Below are 24159 nucleotides of genomic sequence, written 5' to 3' on the forward strand. Positions count from 1 at the left end.
TCATACAGACTAGACAAGTTACACTATTAAACTGATCATAGATCTTTCATATTCTACCCTCTGCTACTTTACCAGGATGAGTAAGTAAAACTCAGCTATGCCAGTGGAGCATAGAAACTTTATTATTCTTCTAGGGGCTGGAAGAATACTAAAATAACAAATTCTGGGTTTTTGAAGGAAAAAAAAAACAGAGACTTGTTGAATTTTTCAGGGTTTTATAACATATTTATAAGTTCTCTAGGGCATGGCTTTTGAAATGCAATGTTCCTTATACACTTCATGCAAAACAATTCTTCATGTCCATTGTTTCCCCTTAACAAATTACACAAGAGGCCACTTTACTATTAAAAGGAAAAATTAAGCTGGAGAACAGATTGTCAAAGGCTGCACTAATTTTTCTACAAATGGAAATATTTTTAGTATGCTCTTGCATTGTAATAAAATGTAGAATCAGGGTCATCAATCTTGAAGTATTTCTGTCAGACTCACAAGAATGTACAATTAAATGTGTCTGAAAGGTCAAATTCCCTGGAATAGTTATTAACATCCTTCTACAAAAGTAGTCACATCATGAATATTATGAAATAATCTAGTTTATCAGAAATGATTATGCGCAGAAATGAGTGTCACACTGTCACTGAGGACTAAACCAACTCAGATTAACATATTTCCTAGAGCTTAAATATATTATATGCACAGCTACCATTAATTGGCTGATATGAAGTAATTCATTGCCTGCAACCTGTACCTGATATGTGATGAATAGTTTTCTCTAATTAATTATATATGTGGCTACTGGCTGCCCACTAGATGTTGCGCCAGCCTGGTCAGTGATATCTCAGTCCTTTTTTAGTGACCACCTGCCTTTGGGATGTGTGAACAAGAACTGGACAAGCAACAGATCCCATGGATCTGGGTCAGGCCCTTAGACAAGATTCCAGCTATTTGGAATAATTAAAAAGAAAAGTCAGTTGCCCTATGTCCATGGATCTTGCTACTGAATAAAGAGAGCAAAACCACCGCAGTACAGTATAATGTCAATCTGAAGGATTTTGCTAACTATTAGTTGAGTTAACTGACACAAATATTCTCTGTACCACTGAAGTAGAAACTGATTTTTTCATTCAAATGTGTGATGTTTGATCAATCCTAATTTCTACTTTAACTTGAATTTTTGCAATTGATGTGTTTTTCACAATGAAGAATTTCTGTGCACGCTGTATTTACCTACATGACCTACAAGATACCACTGAAAATTCAGTGTTTATCTTTGACCATTAAAGTATGTTTGCTGTTATAGTTGAAATAAATATTCATGTTCATAGTCCAAAATAAGAAGTGTAGTTTTGTTTTATAAAATATTGCTATATAAAATGGAAAATAACCAGGGAAGACTTGCCTAAGTTTATAAGGCAAGATGTTACAATTATTTCATATTTAGAAAGTCTTAAAGTACAGCAACATGTTCTGTCTGTTGGCTGCAATTCACAGAAATACTGCTGTATATGGCCAACTTAAAGCATCCTGGAGAGAAACCCATGTAGCTGTTTGCACACATAGCACTGGACATGGACTTAACGTGATGTGGTGGTTCAGGATCTATTAGAAATGAAGTTCTGAACACTGGAGATTTTGGTATCTAAAGTGAACTGGAGCCTTCTGAATCATTTCCATAAGTCAAGTGGTAGATAGAGGCTTACAGTTTTTTATATATAATTACTCTTCATTTTTACAGATGTTGCATTAATATTTTGTTGTGGATTTAAAAGAATGACTCATTTCTTTTGAAATTCAGTTTTTAATATGTCAGTGTGGAAACTATTAATAAATGCTGTGATACTTAATTCTCAGGAGTAAAACAATCTCCTCTTACATTTACAAGAAGTGGCCATTAGTGCATCATTCTAAATCCTACTTAGCACATAGAACAAAGCACATACTGAAAAAAACCCCAACAAGACCTGTGTGTGCTTATTTGACTTTAGAATAATTCTTTTAAGTCTTGTCCTTACATTTTTGTCTCTGTTGAGCTGGGCCTTGATCTGACTGCTCACGCAAGGAAGGTAGGGAGCCACCTGTGTGAAAGAGTTTAACAGGAAAAACAAAACAAAACCCAACCCATATGCATGTGCATAGGTGTTTAAAACCACTGTCGGTGTTTGACACTGGAACCTTCAGCATCAAAGCACAGTGCAGTCCACCTAAGCAGCGGTTGCCTCCACTAGGTGACAGCAGCAGTAAATTGTTTTCCTTAACATATTTAGAAAAGATTTTAATCATTGGTTGTGTCACTGCATGACCCGTTTTTGGGGAACCCAACTTGAGGCATCTTAAGAGGCTTGTACTTACCTTCACCTTCCCTAAAAGCTTGGCAGTTTCAAGATATATTGAAGTGTACAGCCCAAAGCACACTGCTTCGTTTGAAAATAAGAGTCTCAAATTGTTAATGAACAAAAATCCCCAGTAGATTTCCTTGGCTGAATCCCACTATTGTTCCACATGCAGATACTGAAATGGCACCGACTGCATTTTGAAATCACGCCTTGAGTTAAAAGAACAAAAAAAAAAATCTGTCAAGTGCTTTTATATTACAAACATGTTAAAGTAAATCAGCATAGTGTATAGATTTGAATATTCACTAAGACTAAATTTGTCTAACAAATAATCTGTTGTGAAGTATTTGCTTATTCTTGACAATATACTAAAAATAGAAAATGGCTGTTGCCATCATTTGCTTCATTAGACTTTGTTCTAATTGATCACCCATGTCCTAAGATACATGCTTTTGTTTGGCTGTATTTAATGAAGGACCATCAACAGATAATACAAATCCAGAAATAACATTTATGTGCCATTCTATTTTTCCTTCCTTCTGTTTTCCCAATTCAGTCTCTGAACCATAAAGTATACAGGCTACATTGCAGTTGCTTTTGCATCTGAAATGTAATGACAGTCAATTACCTGAACTACTATTTCCTACTGCAGAATAAATCAGTAATGCCAATTAAATTAAAGTCATGCTTTTATTATGCATTTGAAGCACCCAGTCAACCACCAGGAAATGTCATGTGGAATGTCACCGACTCCAGAGTAATCCTCAGCTGGGAGGAAGTAAGAGCTATGGAGAACGAGTCTGAGGTGACTGGGTATAAGGTAAGTGGAAACGGACCAGAAAAATACCTGAAAGCAATCCCCAGTGTGCTTTTGCTTGTCTCTTTGCTCAGCAGTAAGTTCAGAGGATGCACAATACCACATCTAAACCATCTCAGTAGTGCCTCCTTTTTATAGCTGTCGGTCATATTCTAACAGTGTCTCATAAACCGTGAGCCTTTTACCATTCATGGTACAACTAAATGCCTTCTCCTCCTCGTGCAAACAAAGCCAGGAGCTGCAGGCGTTGCTGCCAGCTCTTGGGATCCCATTCATCCCAGTGTTTAACACTTGGATGTGTGTTATATGTGTATAACATATAGCACATGCAGAATACTTATCATAAATGTTTAACACTTATAAATGTATAACACTTACCCAAATGTATAACATTTAAAAAAAAAACAAATAAGCCAAGATTTATCTAGTGGGTGAAGTGTCCATTGCTGGCCAGGTGTATGTATCACATATATCAAACTGATATTCTTAAAGCTTTTTCTTCTTACCTACTATAGGACATGCACATTGTCTTGATAGAAATTACATTGCTACATCTACTCTAATCTGATGAGCACACAAATGTACAAGTATTTAAATGTGTCATATATCTTTAAAAGAATAGCTGAGGATGTCTTGATGAGCTGTGTACAGCTGGATCCCACGTGATCTATTCCTGCATAAAAGATTTATGCTAAAGATGTGACTGTGCAGCATTCTGAGTTGTATTGGCAAGAAATACATGTTTACAGCTTAGGTAAGGCACTGAGCTTCATAGACAGTCGCTGACCTAAAAACACACCAAGTAGAATTTCAAACCCCGTACTGCTCTTAAATCCCTCCACTTGCCTGATCACATTGTGCAGCAAGCTGTGACGTTCAGGTGCAGCTCCCATTCTTTAAAATGTAGGACACCAAATGCAGTTCAAGTTTCATGATAGAATAATCACTTGGCACTTGCAGAACATCTTCCAACACGGTCTGTAACGTTGATTAGTTTTGTCCTTCCCAAACTACGTATCGGCATAAGCAGTTGACCTAGATAATGAGAAGATTCCAAATGGTGAGATAATTTATACAATTATGATTAATTATTAAGACACTCAACAGAATATATTATTCATTTGTTACCATTATACATTGTGCCATTTTAGATTAAAGCTGGAATAAAAGAGCTTGATTGATGTTACCTTCTTCCTTTAAATGTAATTTTGCCCTATACTATTAACCAAAAACCAGATCTCTTCTCTCATCACATCGTTTTAAAACCTGAAAGCTTGTTTCTAAGAAACACAAAAATTGCAGGGCAGGTCCTAGTGGAAGAACTGATGCCCTACAGCTCTGTGCTTGTGCTACAGGTTTTGTACAGGACCAGCAGTCAGACCAACATGAACGTGCTGAACACAGACAAGACAACTGCTGAACTTTTCCTCCAGTTTAATGAAGATTACGTCATAGAAGTAAAAGCAACAACCGATGGTGGGGATGGCACTAGCAGTGATCAGATCCTGATTCCCAGACTAGCCAGTAGGTTGATGCTGAATTACTGTTATTTCCTCACGTGTTTATAAGGGTCCCCAACCAATATCAGAACCTCCTTTGTACAGAGAAACATGCCTCTGCCTTGGTGCAGGAAGTCATTTCTAAATTTGCAGCTGACACCCAGCAGTTGTCACAGCTTGTCTGTGTGGGAATTAAAAGTCCAGATTGATGGCGGGGGGGGGAGAATTAATGCTTGTATGTCATATGGTAATAAGGTAATAAAAAGAAAAGCAATTAACAGTCTTCATGCCCATATGCATGACAAACTTCATTCTATTGAACTGGTGAATTACCATGTAAATCAGTAGTAAAACATTAGACTTTTTACTTTTCTCCTTTTTGTTATTATTACCTTGAAAGCAAAGACCGTTTATACAGTGTCATCATTTTGCAATAAATTTCTGTAGTTTTAAAATAGTGTATTTTTATAAATTTTAATTCCTTCTTAGAAATTAAAATTTACAATCATTTTTGTTTAGCATCTAGGAAGAGCAGTAATTTGTCAGAGCAGATACTCATGCTTTCATTTAATCCTGACCTTCTTGATTTGTCACAGGTATGGATGCAAGAGGTTCTGGTCCCTCGGTCTTGAATATCTTCAGTGTATCCAGCTTCGTACCAACAATATTATCTTTGACTATAAATTCAGTGTTGTGATGATACATTTGCATTTGCTGGTGGGAGGGGAAGAGAATCGGTTACTAAAGTGCTTTTTTTTAAAAAAAAAAAAAAAACACAGTGGTTAATGCATGTTTTTCTTCTATCCTTACGTGTTTTTAAATTCTTTATATTTCACTGTAGGTCAAAGTAAAAATAACATGTAAAGTTTAGCAAATCCTTTAAAAAGGAATCTAAAATGCCTTAATACTTGAACCAAAGGAGTTTACATATTACATACTTCAGATACAAAGTAAAAGAGAGGGAAAGCAATGGCACTATGATAGAGCTACGAGGAAGAGCTTAGCTCAGTGAGAATCTCCATTTCGGCAGTGACACTCAGTTGTTTTGGGTACATTCTGCGTACAAAAGATGAAATCAGAGACACGGCACTTCAATCGGATGATAACATGTCGACCGAGCGGCCATTCTTAAGACAGTCTCATAATCCAGTAGGTTTGGATCGGTTTTCTTACTATTCTTTATATAAATTATTCTAAGTCTAGCAAGAAATCAAAGCTGGAATGCAGAGAAAAGTGACAGTTTGGACATTAGTTTTGCACAGTCCACACTGGGGTGTCCAAGAGGCAGTGTTTCTACTACTGCTGCTAAGAAATGATTTCACAGCCGTGTCACAAAGGCACCGCTCTGTTTTATCTCAGCATACATTTACGTACCTTTTCAAGCACCTGACCTTCCTCTCCACCAATAGACTTCAAAGTTAATTTCCTTATATCCCCACCCTATAGTTCTTAACCAGGTTCTTTATTCATAAACAAGTTCTCCCACCTGCAGGCGCATTTTTATCATCCTTCTCTGAACTCCTATTAGTGTGTTTCACTAACAGAAGTGCCCAGTTGAAATCCAGTTGCACCATGGCCTTATGAAAAGGGACTACTACCACCTCCCTACCTTGTGATGTGGTGCTTCCAAATATGCAGTGGCCAAACCATCTTGCTCTTTTGTCTGCCACACCGCACTGTAAACTCATCCTTAATTCAGTGTTACATTCACAACTCTCCTCCCTGCTGCTCTTTAACCAATTCAAAGCTATTTCACATGGTCTGGCACTCCCGTGCACCCCACTACTGTCACATGATTCTGCTAAGTTTATGGCAATACTATAGGCTATTATTAAAAAAATTACACAAAGACACTTCAGGCTTGCTATTCTAGAGAAGTCTATGCTTTCTGTCATAGCAATATATTAAAGATACATTAAACCTGGTATTTGACTTCTACAGTTGTGCGTTTAGTCAACTCAGCCGTTTAGACACCTTTTAAAGAGCTGCCCACACATGGCAGAGCAAGTGTTCATGTGACATGAAGAACATCCTTTTAAAGAATTTTTTTTGTTAAATCTCAGAGTATTATTAATTACAACACATAGAAACACAAGGGGACAGAACCAGGACTCATGAAATTGTGGTAGCACTGTAGGAAAAAATACTTTGATATGCATTCAAATAGCAAATTACCTTATGAGTATCACATTCAGAGGAAAATACACGCTAACTGTTGAAGCAAGAAAGATCTGTATATACTGTACATATATAGTTATAAATGGCTAGTTGCTTTTCCATGTGGCTAACCAGTGATGTTTTCAGACACTTGCTAATGGGGGGCGGGTGGGAGATGGACAACAGGTGTTACTAGTAAGTATATATTTATGTTTCATGCAAAGGGTGACTCTTTCTAGTTGCACAAAACTGTAATCCATGTTCCTGTGTTGACATTTTCATGCGATGACATTGTATTATTTAATTTCTAGTTATATATCTCCATGAGATATGTACGGAGTACCTTGTTTCATATTGAAAAGTTCGAAATTTATCCTTAAACTTCCAGTTGTGTGTGTATCCTATGGTTATCTGTATGCATTTTTTTCTATTCCTCTAATAAAATATTTATTACATTGAGGGATACTAGAATATTTCAAAGTAGTATTGCTTCTCCGTATTACATATTTACATGCATGGGCATTTACTGCATCTAAAAATCCTTGTCTGTGTTCTTCACAGTATTTCTGCTAACTGGCACTTCTGGGCAGGATAGGGGTGGTTTCCCTCACAGTAGCTTTGCTGCTGAAAGACTAAAATCCCAACACAAGCCTATTTTTATGCAAAGCAGAGCAAGAGGGAGCAGTAAGGACAAATACATCCCAGTCTGTCCCCAGAGGAGTCAGGCACACCAGGGGCAGGGACCCGAAGTTGTGCTTGAGCTTCTGAGCTCTGCCTCTGCCCAGGGGTTTGCAACACGACGGACAAAACCCTCCTTCATTTCCCTGGCTCAGTTTCCCATCTATCCAATTAGGCTGTTTCCTCTTCACCGAAAAAAACACATTGAAAAAGAGAGTTCTTTATACCGATTTATATAGTAAATCGCTATTTAGCATTAAATTGCATGGCCTGTTCTCCCCTGTGAATTGTGTATTCCTGACAGACTGCAGCTTCCCGTAACGCCAGAGACTTTCTTGCACCAAAACCCTCTCACTGGCAACACAGGCAAAACAGAACTATGTATTTTAAGCTTTTAAAGCATGGCTCTCACCTGTGTAACAGGGAGCTGATCCAGCTGCTGCAATAAGGGTTAATAATAAACACAACACATATACAAGAGGCTCAACTGTCAAGTTTCCCCTTTCAGATGGCTGGAGCTGGACACCTGCCTTGCTCTGTACTTCTCCCAGTGTTCAGACTAGTCTTCCTTTAATCTGACCTCTGTTCCTCATCCCATGTTAATTCAGTGAATGTTAATTGCAGTAATAAAACTAACTTGATACTCCAGGGAGAGTGGGGAAAAAATAAGGTGTTATTGAGAAAGAACAGGAGGAAAAGGTGAAGAGCCAGTAAGGGATAAGGTGAGGGGTCCCTGAGCCAGCCTACCTCTTGCAGGCTCTTCCAGAGCAGCTTCTGTGACCAAGCTCAACAATTCAGTCCTGGGGAGGGAGAAGAAGAAATAAAAAAATCAATGCTAACGAAAAAAAGTGAAAAACACTGTTTGTATGAGTGGAACTGCAGATGGTGCGGAATGTATTTCTGCCATTCCGCTTCTGCTTGTACTTGCACCAAAAATAGTCAGCACTTTATCACTCACAATTGCTCTTATTTGAAATCCAGTAAGAAAGAATAGCAGGCTTGAGTCATAGTTTTTAGGAAAACACTAATGTAAAGTGTATTTTTTTTTTTACTATGCTATACAAAAATGTAGCTGAATCCCTCCAAGCTGCTCAGGATTGGTGAAGGCTAGCAGAGACCAGGAACAAAACCTGGGCAGGGGCAGAAGAGGAGCAGGGGGAGCAAGGAAGGTGAACACCCAGAGGGACGAGCCCGGCCTTTCCCGGCTCCCTGCAGCGTTTGGGGTGAGATGTGGGTGCTGCGAGGCGGGCGAGCGCCCACAACAGCATCGCCCTGCAGATTTCCAGGGCTTTTGTTGGAAACCGCTAGTGCCGCAAAAAACTGGGTGACTTGCTGGGTTTTTTGGGCAGTGAGTCAACTGTCCCTCTGCAAAGGAGGAAGGATACAAGAGTCCTGTCACCAGCTGGATGCACACAAAGAAAAAGGCAATTGATACAGCATAAAAAAAAAAAATTTGCAACTGTGTTTGCCTGCTCTGGAAGCTGTAATGGCTTTTGCTGGCAATTGGAGTGCTGGGACTTGGGATTTCGAGGGTGAGGGCTGTTTGGGTTTAAAGTTTTTCACCCTGCACCAATATTCCCCCAAGATTTTGTTTTCTAAAGGTGTTCTTGTGCCACCTGAGTAACGCAGGTTTTTTCCATTCTTTCCTGGCACCTGTTTACATGGCGGGATTTGATGACTTCTGTACTTCTGAAGCCCAAATTTCTCAGAGGTAGCTGGTATAAGAATTAAAAACCCCCTTTTTCTTTTGACAGTTTACTCTGTTGGATATGTTGCAAACATGCAGGATCCTCTATGAATACAAAATCAGTTAAAAACTAATAACCCTTTAGCCCTAAGAAATAACTGGAGATCTCAATTTTCTACTTAATTTGCCTTTCACTGGTGAAATGCAGAAGTGGGCAGTGCCTGTCAGGTTATATATGTTATAGCTTAATAACAGGCAATAAAGCAAGCTGTCCTGCATGAGGGAGTGCATTAGTCTGACAGCTTTCTGTCTGAAATAAATAACAATGGAATATTGTGAAAATAAAATGAGTTTGTACACAGGCACTCGATCTCTTAGGAAAAACAACCTCCTCGATTGTTTTATGCTAATGTTTTGAACTCCTGAAAAGCAATAAAAAAGGATATGTTTAGCAGAGATATAACTGAATGTATGTTATTTTGTTTTATCAAGCCTTCTTGACAAAAAGAGCCACTACTTTTCTTTAAATGTGATGCATATATAGTGCAAGCTGCAACATGATGGGGGGAGATGGGACACCACTTAACTGTATATGCAGATATTAGTCTTACCCTCTTCGAAAATAAGCTTTTCTGCAAATACTTTTCACAGTTCACAGCTGCCTCCCTGGCGCGCGTACAGCTTGGGTCTCACCGGGAAGCAGGATGTACAGCCTATAAAAAAGGACAGGCATTGTCTTTTTCCAAGCTTAAGATCTATTTCAACAGCCTCAGCAAGCGAAGGCTGCCTGCACCCAGTGCGTGTGGGAGCTGTTTCTCAGAGGTGCTATTAATGTCTCACCTTCAGCGTGGAGCTCTTTCCCAAGGTCAGCTAAGGATGTGGACATCTTGTTATCATCACCGGTGACCACTGCTCCATCAAAGTGCGGGATGCAGGATGAGGAGGTGCAGACAGATGCTCTCTGGGCAGCTCCCCCAAAGGCCAGCGTGTCCCCCAGTGCTGCCCACGGCAGGGGACATCCTCTCATGCAGACCTGCCGTCCTCCCTGTCCAGCCTCTTGGCAGGGACCTGCTCTGCTCTGCTCTGCTCCGGCACATTTCTTCTCGCGTCCACAGCCAGCGCAGTGGGTGCGACCTGAGTAGCAGGCAGCGTCTCATCTTTGCCAGAGAAATACGGCGATCTCTAGGAGAGACCCTCAGAGCACATATGTCCGTGCACAAGTACAGTTTCCACAAACACAGATAGCTGGCAGTCTAAAATACCCCTTGCCTGACACCCATTTTGAGTCTATTTTCATGTTTTCCTCCTGTTGCAGGCGGCTGGGTACTGCCGGTGCTCTGGCTCTGTCCTGCTTTGTGTCAGGTGTCCCCCTCCCCAACAGTCTGGTATTTCAGTAAGCAGACATCTGGACTTTTCTTTCATAGGACTTCTTCGTCAGTTTTAATACCGAGCGTGTGATCTCACACACTGCCACCCTTCAGTGTCTGCAGTGGCACTTATAATTCATACCACGCTCTTCGTTTGCTTTGGTTTTGAACTGTTTTGAGACTTTTCAGTTTGTGCATGGGAGAGTGTTTCAGTACACCTTTCCTTTTCTTTGTCCCATCTCTAAGAGTCAAGAAAACTTCATACACTCATTTTGTATTAAATTTGTTTTCTTGAGCTCCTTGCTGATCTTTATGAGGTCAAGAAGTATCTTTGAAAGTCTCTTTGTTCTTTTTATTTTTTAATGCACAAATATAGGAGACATGCCAGTAGCCCTATCTATCATTACTAAGACACTTTCTTCCCGATGTACCCAAGATTATTTTCTTACCCTTTAAGAGCATAATTAGACCTATGAGGTCTGGACCATGCCTGCTCTCTGTGCTGTGCTCTTCATTCCATCTCAGTGATTAAATTCCATTGGGTGGGAGAACATCAAGGCAGTGGCAAATACTGAAAAAGGAAGAACCAAAAGCATCCTGTTAGGAGCCCATAGAAAGGAGGCAACTTCAAGATGCTCATTAATTTGACACATGATAATTTAAACTCAAAGCAGCTGCTAGGACGGGGGACATCCCAGAACTGTCCATCAGGAAAGAGCAATTTGCTCCTTGCTGCCCTCTCAGCCTCCAGGCTCCCAAATCCCGCACTGCTCGGGATGCAGAACAACCCAGCTGCAAGAGGAGAAGCAACTCGGAGTCGCTTCCCCGCTCCATTGGCAGCGGAGCGTGCGGGACTGGAATCCTCCAGCAGCACACGTGCAGGGTTTGCACACCCTTGGTCAAAGGTGGGACCTAAAACCAGCTACCAAACCAGCTGCGCGCTAATAATACAAACATAAAACCACATCCTTTGAATGCAAGCGGCTGGCAGCCGCTCTCCCCAAGCACTTACTGCTGCATCCTTCTGCTTGGGGACCCGAGGGGCCTTGGAGCTCTGCCCACCCCACTGCAGTCACAGCACACACGGGCAGGTGCTGCAAAACACGTGCAGGGACTTATTTTTAGGCACTGTGAACTCACTGCTCTGCAGCCCTAAATAGGAGTGCAGAGTGATTGTATGTCACCTCCAGGGAAGGTGCTGTGAAACCTCCCCTGAGATTTGAGCACCTAAATGTGTTTCCTGTCCCCATTAATATAGAAGGAATATTGACAGGCAGGAAAGTCATTCGTTGGGATTGCTCTCCCTGGTGATTTCATTTTAGGAGATCTTTCCATTTTATGCTGGAACACAAGCAATGACCTGTTACATCAGTTAGAGACATAAAAAGAAACGAGTCAGAGAAAATAAGGGAAAGCCCTCTCTTTCATGCCCTTTATGATACAAATAATAAATCATTTTCCCAACTGAGGACCTGTAAAGGAGTCTATCAAAAAGGATGTGTGTTTAAACAAGAATTTCTCTCATTAGCAAGCCAAGAAGGGCCGTGGTTAAAGCAGACAAATAATTTAATTTTTGTCACACTTCCTAACATTGCCACCAAACTGAGGCATTTAAAGTAACACTTGTCACAACACTAATTATCTATTTGAACAGCAGAGCTCTCAGCTGATTGAATGAGTTGTTCTGCACTGAGAACAGATCATCAGCTGCATCTGATCATCATTACTTTTCAGATATAGGATGTAAATTGACTGTAAAGACAGAAAATATGGCTTTGGTACCTTTACAGCAGCTTCATATGAGACAGAGGGGAACTCTCCTGCAGCGGCCAAAAGCTTCTGCTCATGTACTGGAAAACAATGTCTTGGGGTTTTGTGTTGCCTTGGAAACATGAAAAATAAAGCACTGTTAATTATCTATTTTCAAGCAACCAGAGTATCTGGTGCTGAGGGCCTGATCCAAGGCTAATGAAACCCTTACCCCGATTTCAGCAAACTTTGATCGATCAGCCCTTCTAAACAAGGAGAGGACCAAGGCAGAACAAAGCTCAGCCGAGTTTTACTTGTGACTGTGTTTCCAGAGGAGCTGCCAGGCGGGTTCAGGCAGACACTCCAAGTGGTGGTTCGCAGGGGTTCCCTTCTTGCCTTCACATCCATGACTTTGTTAACATTGTTGTCTGTTTATTTTTTTAACTATATGCCCTCTTTTTTCAAAGAGATGGATCTGATAAACATCCATGCAAACACACATACAAGACCTATGTACATCCCACGTATACATTTTCTCCAGATAGGAAACCTTGCCAGTATTCCCGGCCATTGGCACAGAAGCATGAGTTCAGCCAGACCTTCTGCTATCATTTTTCTGCCCAAAACACTGCCAAATAACAAAGTATCCACTATTATATCTTCTGTATAATCATTTTTAACTGTTAATTAAACATTTTTAAACTGCAGAGTGCTTGCCTCCTTTCCTCCCATTAGTAGTGGTGCTTTGGTCCTAATTATATATCTCTATGAAACAGGTAAAGGTTGCAATCAACTTCTTCTTGTGGGTGTTTGAAGTTGTCCTAAAATTTTATTTTGGAAAGACTGTTCACCCCCTGCCAGCACAGCCCAAAGCAATCAGCTAAAACTCCAGCCACAAAGGCATGGAAGGATAAAAATAATTCCAGTAAAATCTTCTTAATTCCAGTAAAATCTTCTTAATTTTCTCTAGGAATTCTTCTCTCATTTACGAACCATGCTAAGTGTCTCTTCTTTTTCATTTACAATGAATATTAATCTTTGCCTATCAACACAATTTTAGAGTATTTTCCACTCATTCATATTCACAACGTTGACTGTCATTGCTAAAGAACTTTGATTATCTGGTTTTGGATTTAGGCTGGGTTTTAACACAGCAGTACTTGACACCAGTGGAAGTATTTCATTAGGCAGGTGCTGGAGCAGGGTGAAGCCCTATGTGCTGCACAGCCTGTCCAAAGACAAGCACACACTGATGAGCTGGAGAAACATCCAAGGCCAAGACCCCAGCATTTGCAGCCACGGTGGTGACCTCGTGCAGTGGCTGGAAAATGAGCCCACAGCAAGGTACAGAGAAACACAGAGCACACGGGGGGCTTCTGCACCAAGGGGACCCTGCTGCGGTCCCCGGCCACTTCCTTGGGGCATACAGGGGACACAGTGAAGCCCTGTCAGCGCTCTGCAATGGTGTGTTGGGCACATCTCATCCCCTCCAAACACACAGACCCTTCTTGTCTCCATGTGCAAGACCGAGCTCCAACCTCACCTTCACAGCAGTGGGTGCTAAGAAGGGCACAGTTCAGCCACAAACCCAAAGCTGACTTCACCACGTAACCCCAGGAGCCTGACACACCTAATTCCAGCCATACCCACAGCTTACCCATCATGCGTATGAACTCCTACAGAATCATAGAATCATTTAGGAAAAGACCTTCAAGGTCACCAAGTCCAATCATTAACTTGCCAAGTGCACCACTAAACCATGTCCCTATAAGGGACACTGCCCCATGACCATTGGCATTAGCGTATATGAAGTTCAAGCCCCATTTCAGTGCTCACAGGCAAAACCTACCACGCTGCAGGGAAAAGCAACACTTTAATCTTGTAACACTATGCAAACATGGCAAATGCTATTTTTACATTTGGACCCAGCTATTTTAAGCAAAGATTTGCTTAAAAAAAACACTGAAAGACAACCTTTTTCTTTAGTTGGGCATCCATTTCTAAATGAGCTGTTTGTATTGGTAATTTTGAGTTTTCTTTTCTCTCTCCAGTTTTCCTAAGGAATAATGCCACTGGCAATCCCCATGAATCTCTTTTGACTGTTTCTGAAGGTTAAACTGACTACAAGAAAGCTGGATCAAAGGAGAAGAAAACACTTTACTCTAGAAGCACAGAAATATTTACATAACACAAGATAAGCTACAATTTCTCATTCCTACCATGTAGACATGCTTGTAAGAAAGTGTATAAAAATAGGCCATTTTTAGTTCATTTGGGAGGAAAAGAGGTATTTTGTAGCTCACGTAAGAAAAGAGAAACAAGGCTGGGAATCAGCACAGTTTGTAATGCATCTAATTGAAAACATCCAGAGCTTTCAGGGTTTCCTGCCCGAAGGAGAAGAATCTCTTAGAGCCATTTTCATGCACGAGAGGAAAAGAGAATAAAACATCCCACCGCAGCCTGGGGCTGACACCTCCTCCGAGGAGCAAAGCAAGAGTCTGGCTAAATAAACCAAAGGTTCAAATGTCAAATGACAAAGCTGACTATTGATTGGGAAATGACTGCCAGAAACAATCAGGTTGATGCAGGCAGCCCTCAGAAAGCAAGACAAGAGCTTTATTTCAACCTTCTCTTCTGAGCTGCTCTCTGAGCTGCTCAGCTGGGACCACAAATGTCTGCAGCAGTCTACTGAGACAACTGATGAGAAATAAGACAAATCGACCTGGGCTTGGTCATTGCAGAGCAATAATAAAAACGAGATAAAAGAGACATTTTCTCCCAACATGCTTCTCAAGAATTGGCCTCTTTTTGGCCAGCTGTAGTAAAGTCAGAATAGTGGGAAGTTCAATACACTTATTGATATTTATTCTAACAAATTCATCATCTCTCCTCACCGATGCGCTGAAACAAACCCATAAATGTTTCAGTATCAAACACCCACTTCTGCCTGCCCTCAGAGGAGCAGAGCTATTCATTTTGCAGCTAATTAGTTACCTCTAGGAAGAAACAAGAAAAGCCATGCTTTAAATTAGACCCATCTGGTAAAGGCTTTCTTGAAAAGATTAGACTTATGTCACGTTTTGGAGCTATCGGAGGCAGAGCTTTCCCAGCAGAGGCCATCTGTCTCAGATAACTGCTGCCAGGCCTCAAGATTATCAATTAGTCCATAATGATTGTTTATATGAAAAAGGTGACTGAAGGGTCAGGAGGCTGACCTCTGAATGTGAACAAGCCCAGGTACTAAGAAGAAGAGGGGGACATCATTTCCTAACACCTCCCTTCAAGGAAATTGCGGAACTCTTGCTCTTCTTCAAGTAAGAACTGAGATGCTGCTGCTCCTTAACAAAACTTGCACTAGAAAGCATGCAGCAGGTTCAGGTCTATTCCCTGCCCGAGGGGTTTTAACCCAATATGTCTAATTTTCTTGAAGCCTCGTGGATTAGAGCCCTCTCCTTACACCCTCCACTGACCATAGCTCCCTGAACTCCCAGCTCCACACCTGCGATGCTTTCAGAGATGAAGATACCATGATTTCTAGACCCGGACTGACGTGCTAACTAGGCTCCACTATGCACAGCCCACAGCATGGTCACAGCCACAGCTTCTAGACTAAATTGCCACAAACTGCACTTCCCAAATCTCAGAGGAGTCTCAGGCCACAGCCAGATTTGGATTTGTGTTTTCCCCCCTATTTTAGGCTGTTTCAATTAATTTCCAAAGTGCCACGTGCTGTATTCTCTGTTCACAGCGCAGCTGAAGTGCAGTTACATGAGTCCCATGTTACTGAAGCAGCTTCTGTCTCGCTGCTCTTATCAGGGCAGCACAGGACTGGGACCAGCTTGTAAGGAGAGAAATTGCTTACATAATTCATGATGTCTCTTGTTGTCAAAATAATGAGACAACCTTAAAAATATAAGCAGACACTGTGAGGATCAATATGCTTAAAATGTTGAATTATATGGTAGTGGCATAAAATGGGAAATACTTGAAATTAGAAGAGAATAAAAGTGTAATGTATTGGAAAAATGTCAAACGTTTTTCTATATCCCAGTCATCAATAATGCATCATACATTGTTTTAAAGACAGAAGATTATGACACCCGGGTGGCTCAAGGAAGATACTTGTAGCGCCAAATAAACATTATTGCAGCAAAGGGACTCCACTGGTGGCATGTCGTGCCTGTGACCTCCAATGAAGGGACCTGTCAGGCAGTTGCTGTACATGTGCTTTTTACGCATTTTTCATTAGAGATAAGAAAAAAAGCATTTGGACATCTATTTCTCTATGCGTGCAGAACACCTAAGTTATGTGAGCACAGAAACTCATACACAAAAAGATGCTCAAATAGACATGCTGTAACACCACTGGTCACAGGAGGAAAATCTTCCCCTGCACACCTGCAGCAGGGCAGGACCCCTGGCTCTCAACTTGAAGACCCACTCACTTAAATAGATGATGACCAACATATAAAGTATATACACAGAAAACTGAGAATGTGGCTGGTTGTTTTCTAAACACCAGCAGCAGAGAAGATGCTGATCAGCAGGCTGCAGATAGACACCACACATATTAGAATTAAAACTACAAGTTGCTGGGGTGTTCATTGTGCCTTTTTTTTTTTTTTACCACATCAGTTGGATTTATATCTGTGGGAAACCTTTCCTCAGAGAGGCTCTTGTCACAGAAACAGCAAGGTATGGAGTGGTAACAGTGTGAAATGAGAGATCCTGAAAAGTAGCACCGTTCTGCAGGAAGCCCTGCATTTGCATGTTAAGCTACATCTATTCCCTGAATGCTCAGACACATGAAAGCAACCTCAGATTTTTAGTTAGCAGCAGATCTTTTAGCTCCAGCCTGACTTTAAAGGTCATGCATGTTTAGGGTTGATTTTTTGTGCTCAGCTGGAGCTGAGCTGGTTCCACAGCTCTCCGGAGGAACAGAGGTGAGAAAAGCGCCGGCTGAGCTGTGCCAGGACATCGGGGTCACCGTCCCATCTGTAGCAAACAGTGTCTGACATCAGCCCCCGTTCCCAGGGACGGTGGCCCCGATACACTGGGATGTTGTACAAGAGACACTTCTCTGATATCGGTGACCTTAACAAGAGCTTTTTAGCACTTGTCAGGGCTATGACAGCTGGATCTTTTTAGGCATGTAAATGCAGCGCGAGCAGAAAGCAACTGAACAAAAACCACTGTCCTTTTCACAAAACACAGCCCTGAGGGAAGTTCAAGACATTTAAACTCAATTTTAACCTTTCTCATCTTCAAAAATCAAACTTATTTTTGACCAGGCTGAAGGTTTTCTACCTTACGTGGCAATTCTGCCCTTTGGCTTTGCACTGTGTGGCTGGAGGGGTGGGCAGGGCTGACACCCACCGTCTTCCTCCCATCACCATCAGCAGGTACCACCTCACCAGCCCCAGCCAGGGCACAGATGCTCAGCTGCGCTTCTTGCTCCTCCTCATCCTCCCAGGATGCCCTGACAAACAGTCGAGCATTGCAAGGTTTTTGTCAACACCGCCGAGCTCCCCAGCATGCTGTTCCATCTCCTCCTTCGGCATTCAGAAGCAGGTGAAGTGGGAGATAAAGAATAAAATTATGGCTCTTGTCATCATCTTCCAAATGAGAAGCACTGATGTGGCTGAATATTTGAATGTTCAGGAAAGGGGCAGACCTACAGAATGGATTTACTGACATAAATGTTGGCCTCAGCTACTGAATTCCCGGTGCTGAAGAAGGCTGAAGAAAAATTATCTGCATACAGAATGGATAAGATGCGAGGGCTTTTTTTTTTGCCTGCCAGTATATACAGAAATCAAATATTTCCTTTTTTATTTAGGGTGTGTGATTAGATAGATATGGCTTATACCTAATTATACTGCTGATATAGACAAGCAATTAAATAGCCATAGAAGCAAAGCACTTTACTTTCACCTGAAATGCATTGGGGAGCCAGTAGGGTAGGATCCCTGGAGAGACGGATTTAGCTCCAGAAGGGAGAGGAAACCCTCCAGAGGGTTATTATTTCAGTTCTTCTGCACTGGTCATTTATTTTGCACATGCTGGCAAGACAGCACATGGTCCCACCTCCTCTGGAGGTGGAGCACAACTTCTGAAGCCACAAGGTAGGGAGCAGACAGAAGTGGGAACAGCTCTGGTCTCACATCCCCCATCAGCAACACGCACCCCAACACCAAGAGCAGAGGCTCAAACCCTCCAAATTCCCAGCACAACTGCATGCACTGGAACTTACACAGACCTGTTGCAGGCTGCCCTCCTTCCCCTCCCTCTTCTTCCTCACATGGTACTGAGAGGCGCTTTCTCACATAACTGATGGAAAGTGACGAACCTCAGAAGAATATTATTTCAAAGATGAACATGTCTTACTCGGAAATCTCAGATGTACTTGTTCAGCGCTTCATGGAAGGGTGAGTTCAGGTACGACAGCAGCTACCCCCAGGGATACCAGTGTTACACAGGGACAGGGGGTAAGACACAGCTGTTGTCACCTGGCAAGCAGACTTGCTTAGCAAGGCAAAACATCCACCTGGGGCTTTGGAAGACTCAGGTTCTGGCCTCCCAGTTCTCTTGCACAAATGCATTTACGCTTTGCTCTATTGCCTTCACAACTGCTGACGGTGCTGAGGCACCTGCTGTGATGAGACTACTTATCCTGATGATGAATGTGACAAAATTGCTTGGGGTTTGGGGTTTTTTAGCTGCTTGTTTGTCTGTATCTAGGTGAGTCCCTTATCTTAGAGTTGGAGGAAGTTTTCTGTTACTTTCTGCCTGTAAACCTCCTACCCAACAGAATCTTCTTTGAGTATCACAGTCCCCAGGACATCTATTAGCAACAATATTTGACATTGTGAAGTCTCAGAGGTTTGCTCTGGCTTATGGCATCTGATGCTACTTTGCACCCCTTTGCATTCACCTCTTACTTGGTCCTTGGGCAGGTCACAAATCTGTCGCCATTCTGGGACTCAAATGCCACCAATGCGTGCCACAGAACTTCCTCAGCACCCATCTCCTTTTCAACTATATCCTCTTTCTGCGTGTTGCATTGTTACCTAAGCTTTACTACTATGTTTAGGGTACAGAGGAGAAGTTACATGAAGTAGCAGCAGCCCAGTGTGTGAGGCAAAATTGATCTCATATACAAGATGGAAACATTTGTAGCTCACAACGGCCACCTGAAATGGGGCTATATAAAATTGCAGATAGTACCAAAAATTTCAAAATAGAGAAAAAAATTTCTCTGACACACCTATAAAATGGAGATATTGCATATTACTTTTAAATGCGTTATTTTATGAGAAATGTGGTCATACTGCATTTAAATGTGTAACTATCTCAGGATTTAGTGCATCAGCTGAAAATTTTCATGGTCAAGATAAAAAAATAATTAAAAAGCTCTGAATCAGAGTGGCTCACCTTTGGCATGCTCATTTGGGTCTGCTCGGGCTTTCAGGCACCAACAGCTCCGTGTCTCACAACACGTTAATGGCGCAGTCAGGGAAGATTGCCGCTGGAAAGAGAAGCAAGAAAAAGCAGCTGAAGCACCACAGAGACTCAGTATTTGGAGAATATTGAGCAGTAATTGTCAATAAGGCAGCCTAAAACACAGGCAACACAAGTATGTGCAGAGGCTGCAGAGTATGTAGCTGATGTCTGCATCTTCATATAAAATATAAGTGATTTTTTTTTTTTTACAAGGTATGGGCATCTTGGATGCAACGGAAGTTAGGAAGTCTGCTGTCTGCTCGATACACAATTTTGGTCAAGTCCCCTTCTCCTCCTTCATGTTTCCCAGCAAAAAATACCAGGTTTACCCTCATGGGCTACTGCAAAATAGATTACTCAATATTTTGTATAGCACTCTGCAGATTCAACACTTATTATTAAACCTTTTCCAGATAGTCTCACATGAGTGGCATATAATTCTGAATGATCTCTTCCATTCACAAAAAAGGAAAATGTCTCAGTGAGGCTACACAAACAGGAATTTATCAAGTTATTGATTTTGGCAGAAAAATGCCAATTCCTTAAAAAAAGAATTTTTAGAAGCAAAAGTGCTCCCAATTAACAAGAGAATGAGGGAAAACTGACAAAGCCATTTAATTCCAGTTTTCACCATGGAAAGCCTGTAATTAAATTCCTGCCCTGCATCTCTTGTTCACGCTTCCATTAAAAAAAAAAGTTCACTTTTGTATTCTGCAGAGGGATGGTAGGCACATCCACCATAATCACCATTTTTTCTGTCAGATTGGTATTTTTTTGCTGCTTGCATTGTTCTATTTCCATTTGCGCGCTGGTCCCCACAGAACCGTGCTTCAATCTACTGGTACAGCAGCGTGTTGTTACAGATCACCAAGCACCGCAGCAGTGCTCTACACTGCATATCCAGGAAACAAAACTTCACCGGGACCCACTAATCTATTATAGAATCTTTTAAAAATATATATATTTAAAAAAATCACAAACTGACCCAGTGCTCTTATATATGAGTCTGAGACCACTAAAATATTTGTACATCCCTGATTTTCTATAGCAATTTTGTATCATCAGTATAAACATCATTTATCATTTGGAATGAAAACATCAAAATTTGATGGCCTTTAACAAAGGACCCACTAAGCCTTACACTGAAAGCAACTGCATATTTGCTATCCTGCAAAGGATCATCCAAACCTTGGCCAACGTGCTCCATCCTAAACAAATTAACTTGGCCCATGCAAATGTCTCCGGAGAGTGGGCTCCATTCTGAATATGGGTGAGGAACCTGTGGCCACAGCCCCAACCTGGCTTCCCTATGAGGTACTGCCATGCACATGGGGTTTAAAATTAAATAGTACAAAATGTGCATAGCTATAAATGTTCTTATGCCAACAGTTTTTACTGCAGACTTCTGTAACACAGAAGCAGCTTAGAAATGTTTTGTGTATGAAAATGCAAAGCAAGCACTGGCAATCTTAGGCTGACATTCTTATGAAGAAGCTCTTGACAATATCTTGTTCTTTTAGTGAAAGTTCAAAGCCCACAGATGAAGCCTTGGCCTACCACAGAAATATAGGAATTACTTTTATAATTAGGATTTTTTAAATAATTCTCATTGTAGGCTATTAGGCTGAGGGCTCCACATTTGATATTCATGCTTATAATTTAATTATTTACATAATGGACAAAAATGTAAAAGCAAATAAGACATAGAGTAGAAATATTTGTGGTTTCTTATTAAAGTAAAATAAGACGACTTCAAAATACAGTTTAAAAAATGAAGGCCAAGATTATTTCTAGAGGCACAGCTTCTAATGGTCTCAAAAACACACACTCAAAACTAAATCACAATAAGCAAATGTTGGAGATGCAATACATAACATTTTGGACTAATATACATGCAAGACAACAGTCTGAATTGGGAATTCTTGCCCTGAAGCCAAAACGCCTTTGCATCTGTCTCCTTTCCCTTTACCTGGAAGGGTAATAGAAAGCCCAGGCAAGAAAAAGGGCTATTTAGTGACCATCCGCATTGTCCTTTTCTTAAACATATGTAAAGCTGAATGAACAAAAGACAAAAATAAAGGCTGATGTGCCCTGTGTTTCCTATTTCAGCCTTAACTCTGTCTTCTCATCATGCATGCATTGTTAATGGAGTAACACATGGGGCTGAAAATTACCAAGCAGGTGTTTAAAAGACATCCGTAAGCAGTTCTGCTATAGTCTAATTAGTGTTCTAATACATATTACAGTGCAGAGTCATCATTATTTCCTCTTCATTAGATGCTGATATATAATGCATCTCCAAAAAAAAAAAAAAGTCAAGCCTGTTTTCTTTTTTTTTTAAATAAAACAAAAAGGAGTGCTTATTTCTCCCATTAACATAACAAAGGCAATAGGAATATGATTAATGCATGCCATCTAAACTATGTGCATTAAACATTAAAAACCAATGCACCATCTCAGCCTAATATGCATTTGCAAATTATAAAATATGCTTGTCATATTAACATTTGCACCAAATGAAATGCTGTTTTAGAAAGAAAAGAACATAAACCAAACGTTTTCACCTACCTATCTCTTTTTACCTGCTGATCCCTATTCCTCTGTTCTTTGGAAGAAAGACTACCAAGTCCACCAGAACGCATCTGGATAATTTGAGGCATGGTCTGACCTGGTGGGTGGAGAGCTCCAGGATGTATCTTGTAGTCACTCCCATGAAAGCAATCAGTGTCTACACAGTTTTACATTAGTTTTGGTTAACGATAGTGCGCTCTCTGCCCGAGCCTACAGCTGTAGGATGGAGAAATCGCTCAAACGCTGCTGTTTTTTCCAGGTTCCTCAACGGCCTTTGTAGTTGCACTGTGTTCAGTGCAGCTGAACTCCTCACCAGGATCTCAGCTGGGTAAACCACCCTCACAGCAACACAGAAAATCTTTAGAGCTTGGGCCTGCCAAATACTGATGCGTATCCCTAGGAGCACCTCTGTCCATTAGACATCCTTGATACCTCTCCCCACTAGGACAACCTGTGCCAAGGTCATCTCCAAGCTTGTGGCCCAAGTTTCTTTACATTTTGGAAATTTAACAGCTACCAAAGTGGAAGAGACTGAAGTGCTCCCTTCCTAGAAATCTTCTTACATCTACCAAAGATATTAATCCTGGAAATCTCTGTATTTACTTTGATTTTCCCTACCCAGCTGGCAGCTGAGCTTCTCTTCCAGTGGGAATTCCAGCCGTGGCTATCACTGAACCCAGTGGTACAGAACATTTGGTTGTTGATGTTGAACAACCAGGGGTACAGTCTCTCACCAGCCTGTCCTGTCCTGCTGTCAATACATTCCCCTAGAGAGGCCTGATGATAATTTGGGAGATGGAACATTAAATCAAGGACACAGCCCTTTCCTCCCACGCCTGCACAGACAGGATACCCACAGAAGAGCACTAAGGGATACCAAAGTCTCACTAAAATAAGACATTCCCTTGTTCATCTTGGAATTCAATTCTCCATCAAATGTTAAAAATTAAGATGAACTTGCCAGAGGGTACAACAGCTGAGGAAAGTACATTTTTATGCCTCTCTGGCCTTTGACAGCAGCCCTTTAATTACAGCACATGACAAGTCTTCAGCAACTTGCCAATTATTCCTGATCCCCCAAACTCAGCTTAAAGTTTCTCTGCAGTTCTGCTCTCCACCTTCTCCGACAGAGCAATAACAGATGCTTCACAAACCAATCCCTCATGAAATGTAACACCAAGCCTATAATGAGGTTTTACTACAACAATAACAGATTTTACTCTTCCTCTAGAGATCTACAGAAACCTGGTCAATTTTTAGAAGAATGCAAGCTTTGGGGAGCAAAAACCCAAAGCTGATGCCAGTCATGCAAGTGATGCAAGCAGCAGAGATGTCAGAGCTAGGGGGCCGTGTCCTCTCACCTGCCCTGCACCCAGCAGACACGGATTTAGACCTTGAGATAAAAGACAGCGGGTGAATTCACACCCTGCCAAAGCACACTGCCATCTCACCAGTGGCTTGGCACCACGGTGTCACTATGTCCTCACAGAGGATGAGCCAGGTCTGTATCAAAACCATGAAGTGGCTGGCAATAGCCCCAGGATTTGCTCGGGATGTTTCTGTCCATGCACAAGGAGATGTGTTCCTTGGACTGCCCAAGCACGTCACCTGCTGTGCTGCAGACATGGCAGAGGCAAGAAGAGGAGCTCACCTGTGGCTGTCTCCTTGCTGAGGAACACAGTGCTTCACGCCACCTTGTGAGGCATCAGTGGGGAGTCCAAGTCCCCTGTTCCCACAATGCGGTGAAAAGAGGGACTCACCAGCAACATGGGCAAAGCCAAGCCAGGAGCAATTCCCT

At 41.5% G+C, this 24159-nt stretch overlaps 1 protein-coding gene and 1 long non-coding RNA gene across 5 annotated transcripts in view; one reads left to right on the top strand and one right to left on the bottom strand.

Annotated features, from left to right (window-relative positions):
* The window catches only part of CNTN3 (contactin 3), a 104348-nt gene extending 97062 nt beyond the window's left edge, over nucleotides 1-7286 (top strand). For all 3 annotated transcript variants that reach the window (XM_065075355.1, XM_021286925.2, XM_065075356.1), the window contains exons 19-21: nucleotides 3041-3153; nucleotides 4506-4674; nucleotides 5246-7286. In XM_065075355.1, coding sequence (XP_064931427.1) covers nucleotides 3041-3153; nucleotides 4506-4674; nucleotides 5246-5346 — 383 coding nt within the window. In that variant the 3' untranslated portion in view covers nucleotides 5347-7286. The remainder of the gene's footprint in view (nucleotides 1-3040; nucleotides 3154-4505; nucleotides 4675-5245) is intronic.
* Nucleotides 204-24159, bottom strand: part of LOC135580457 (uncharacterized) — a 204438-nt gene continuing 180482 nt past the window's right edge. Inside the window, exons 4-12 of one of the 2 annotated variants that reach the window (XR_010475090.1) lie at nucleotides 19722-19815; nucleotides 12321-12420; nucleotides 10988-11109; nucleotides 10012-10305; nucleotides 9783-9884; nucleotides 8232-8284; nucleotides 5228-5363; nucleotides 3997-4185; nucleotides 204-2542 (exon numbers count right to left, since the gene is read on the bottom strand). This is a non-coding gene — a long non-coding RNA (uncharacterized LOC135580457). Of the gene's footprint in view, nucleotides 2543-3996; nucleotides 4186-5227; nucleotides 5364-8231; nucleotides 8285-9782; nucleotides 9885-10011; nucleotides 10354-10987; nucleotides 11110-12320; nucleotides 12421-19721; nucleotides 19816-24159 lie in introns of both variants that reach the window. The other variant, XR_010475089.1, reaches the window with a different exon arrangement.

The sequence above is a fragment of the Columba livia genome, chromosome 10 (assembly GCF_036013475.1).
Source record: "Columba livia isolate bColLiv1 breed racing homer chromosome 10, bColLiv1.pat.W.v2, whole genome shotgun sequence".
NCBI classification, from domain to species: domain Eukaryota; kingdom Metazoa; phylum Chordata; class Aves; order Columbiformes; family Columbidae; genus Columba; species Columba livia.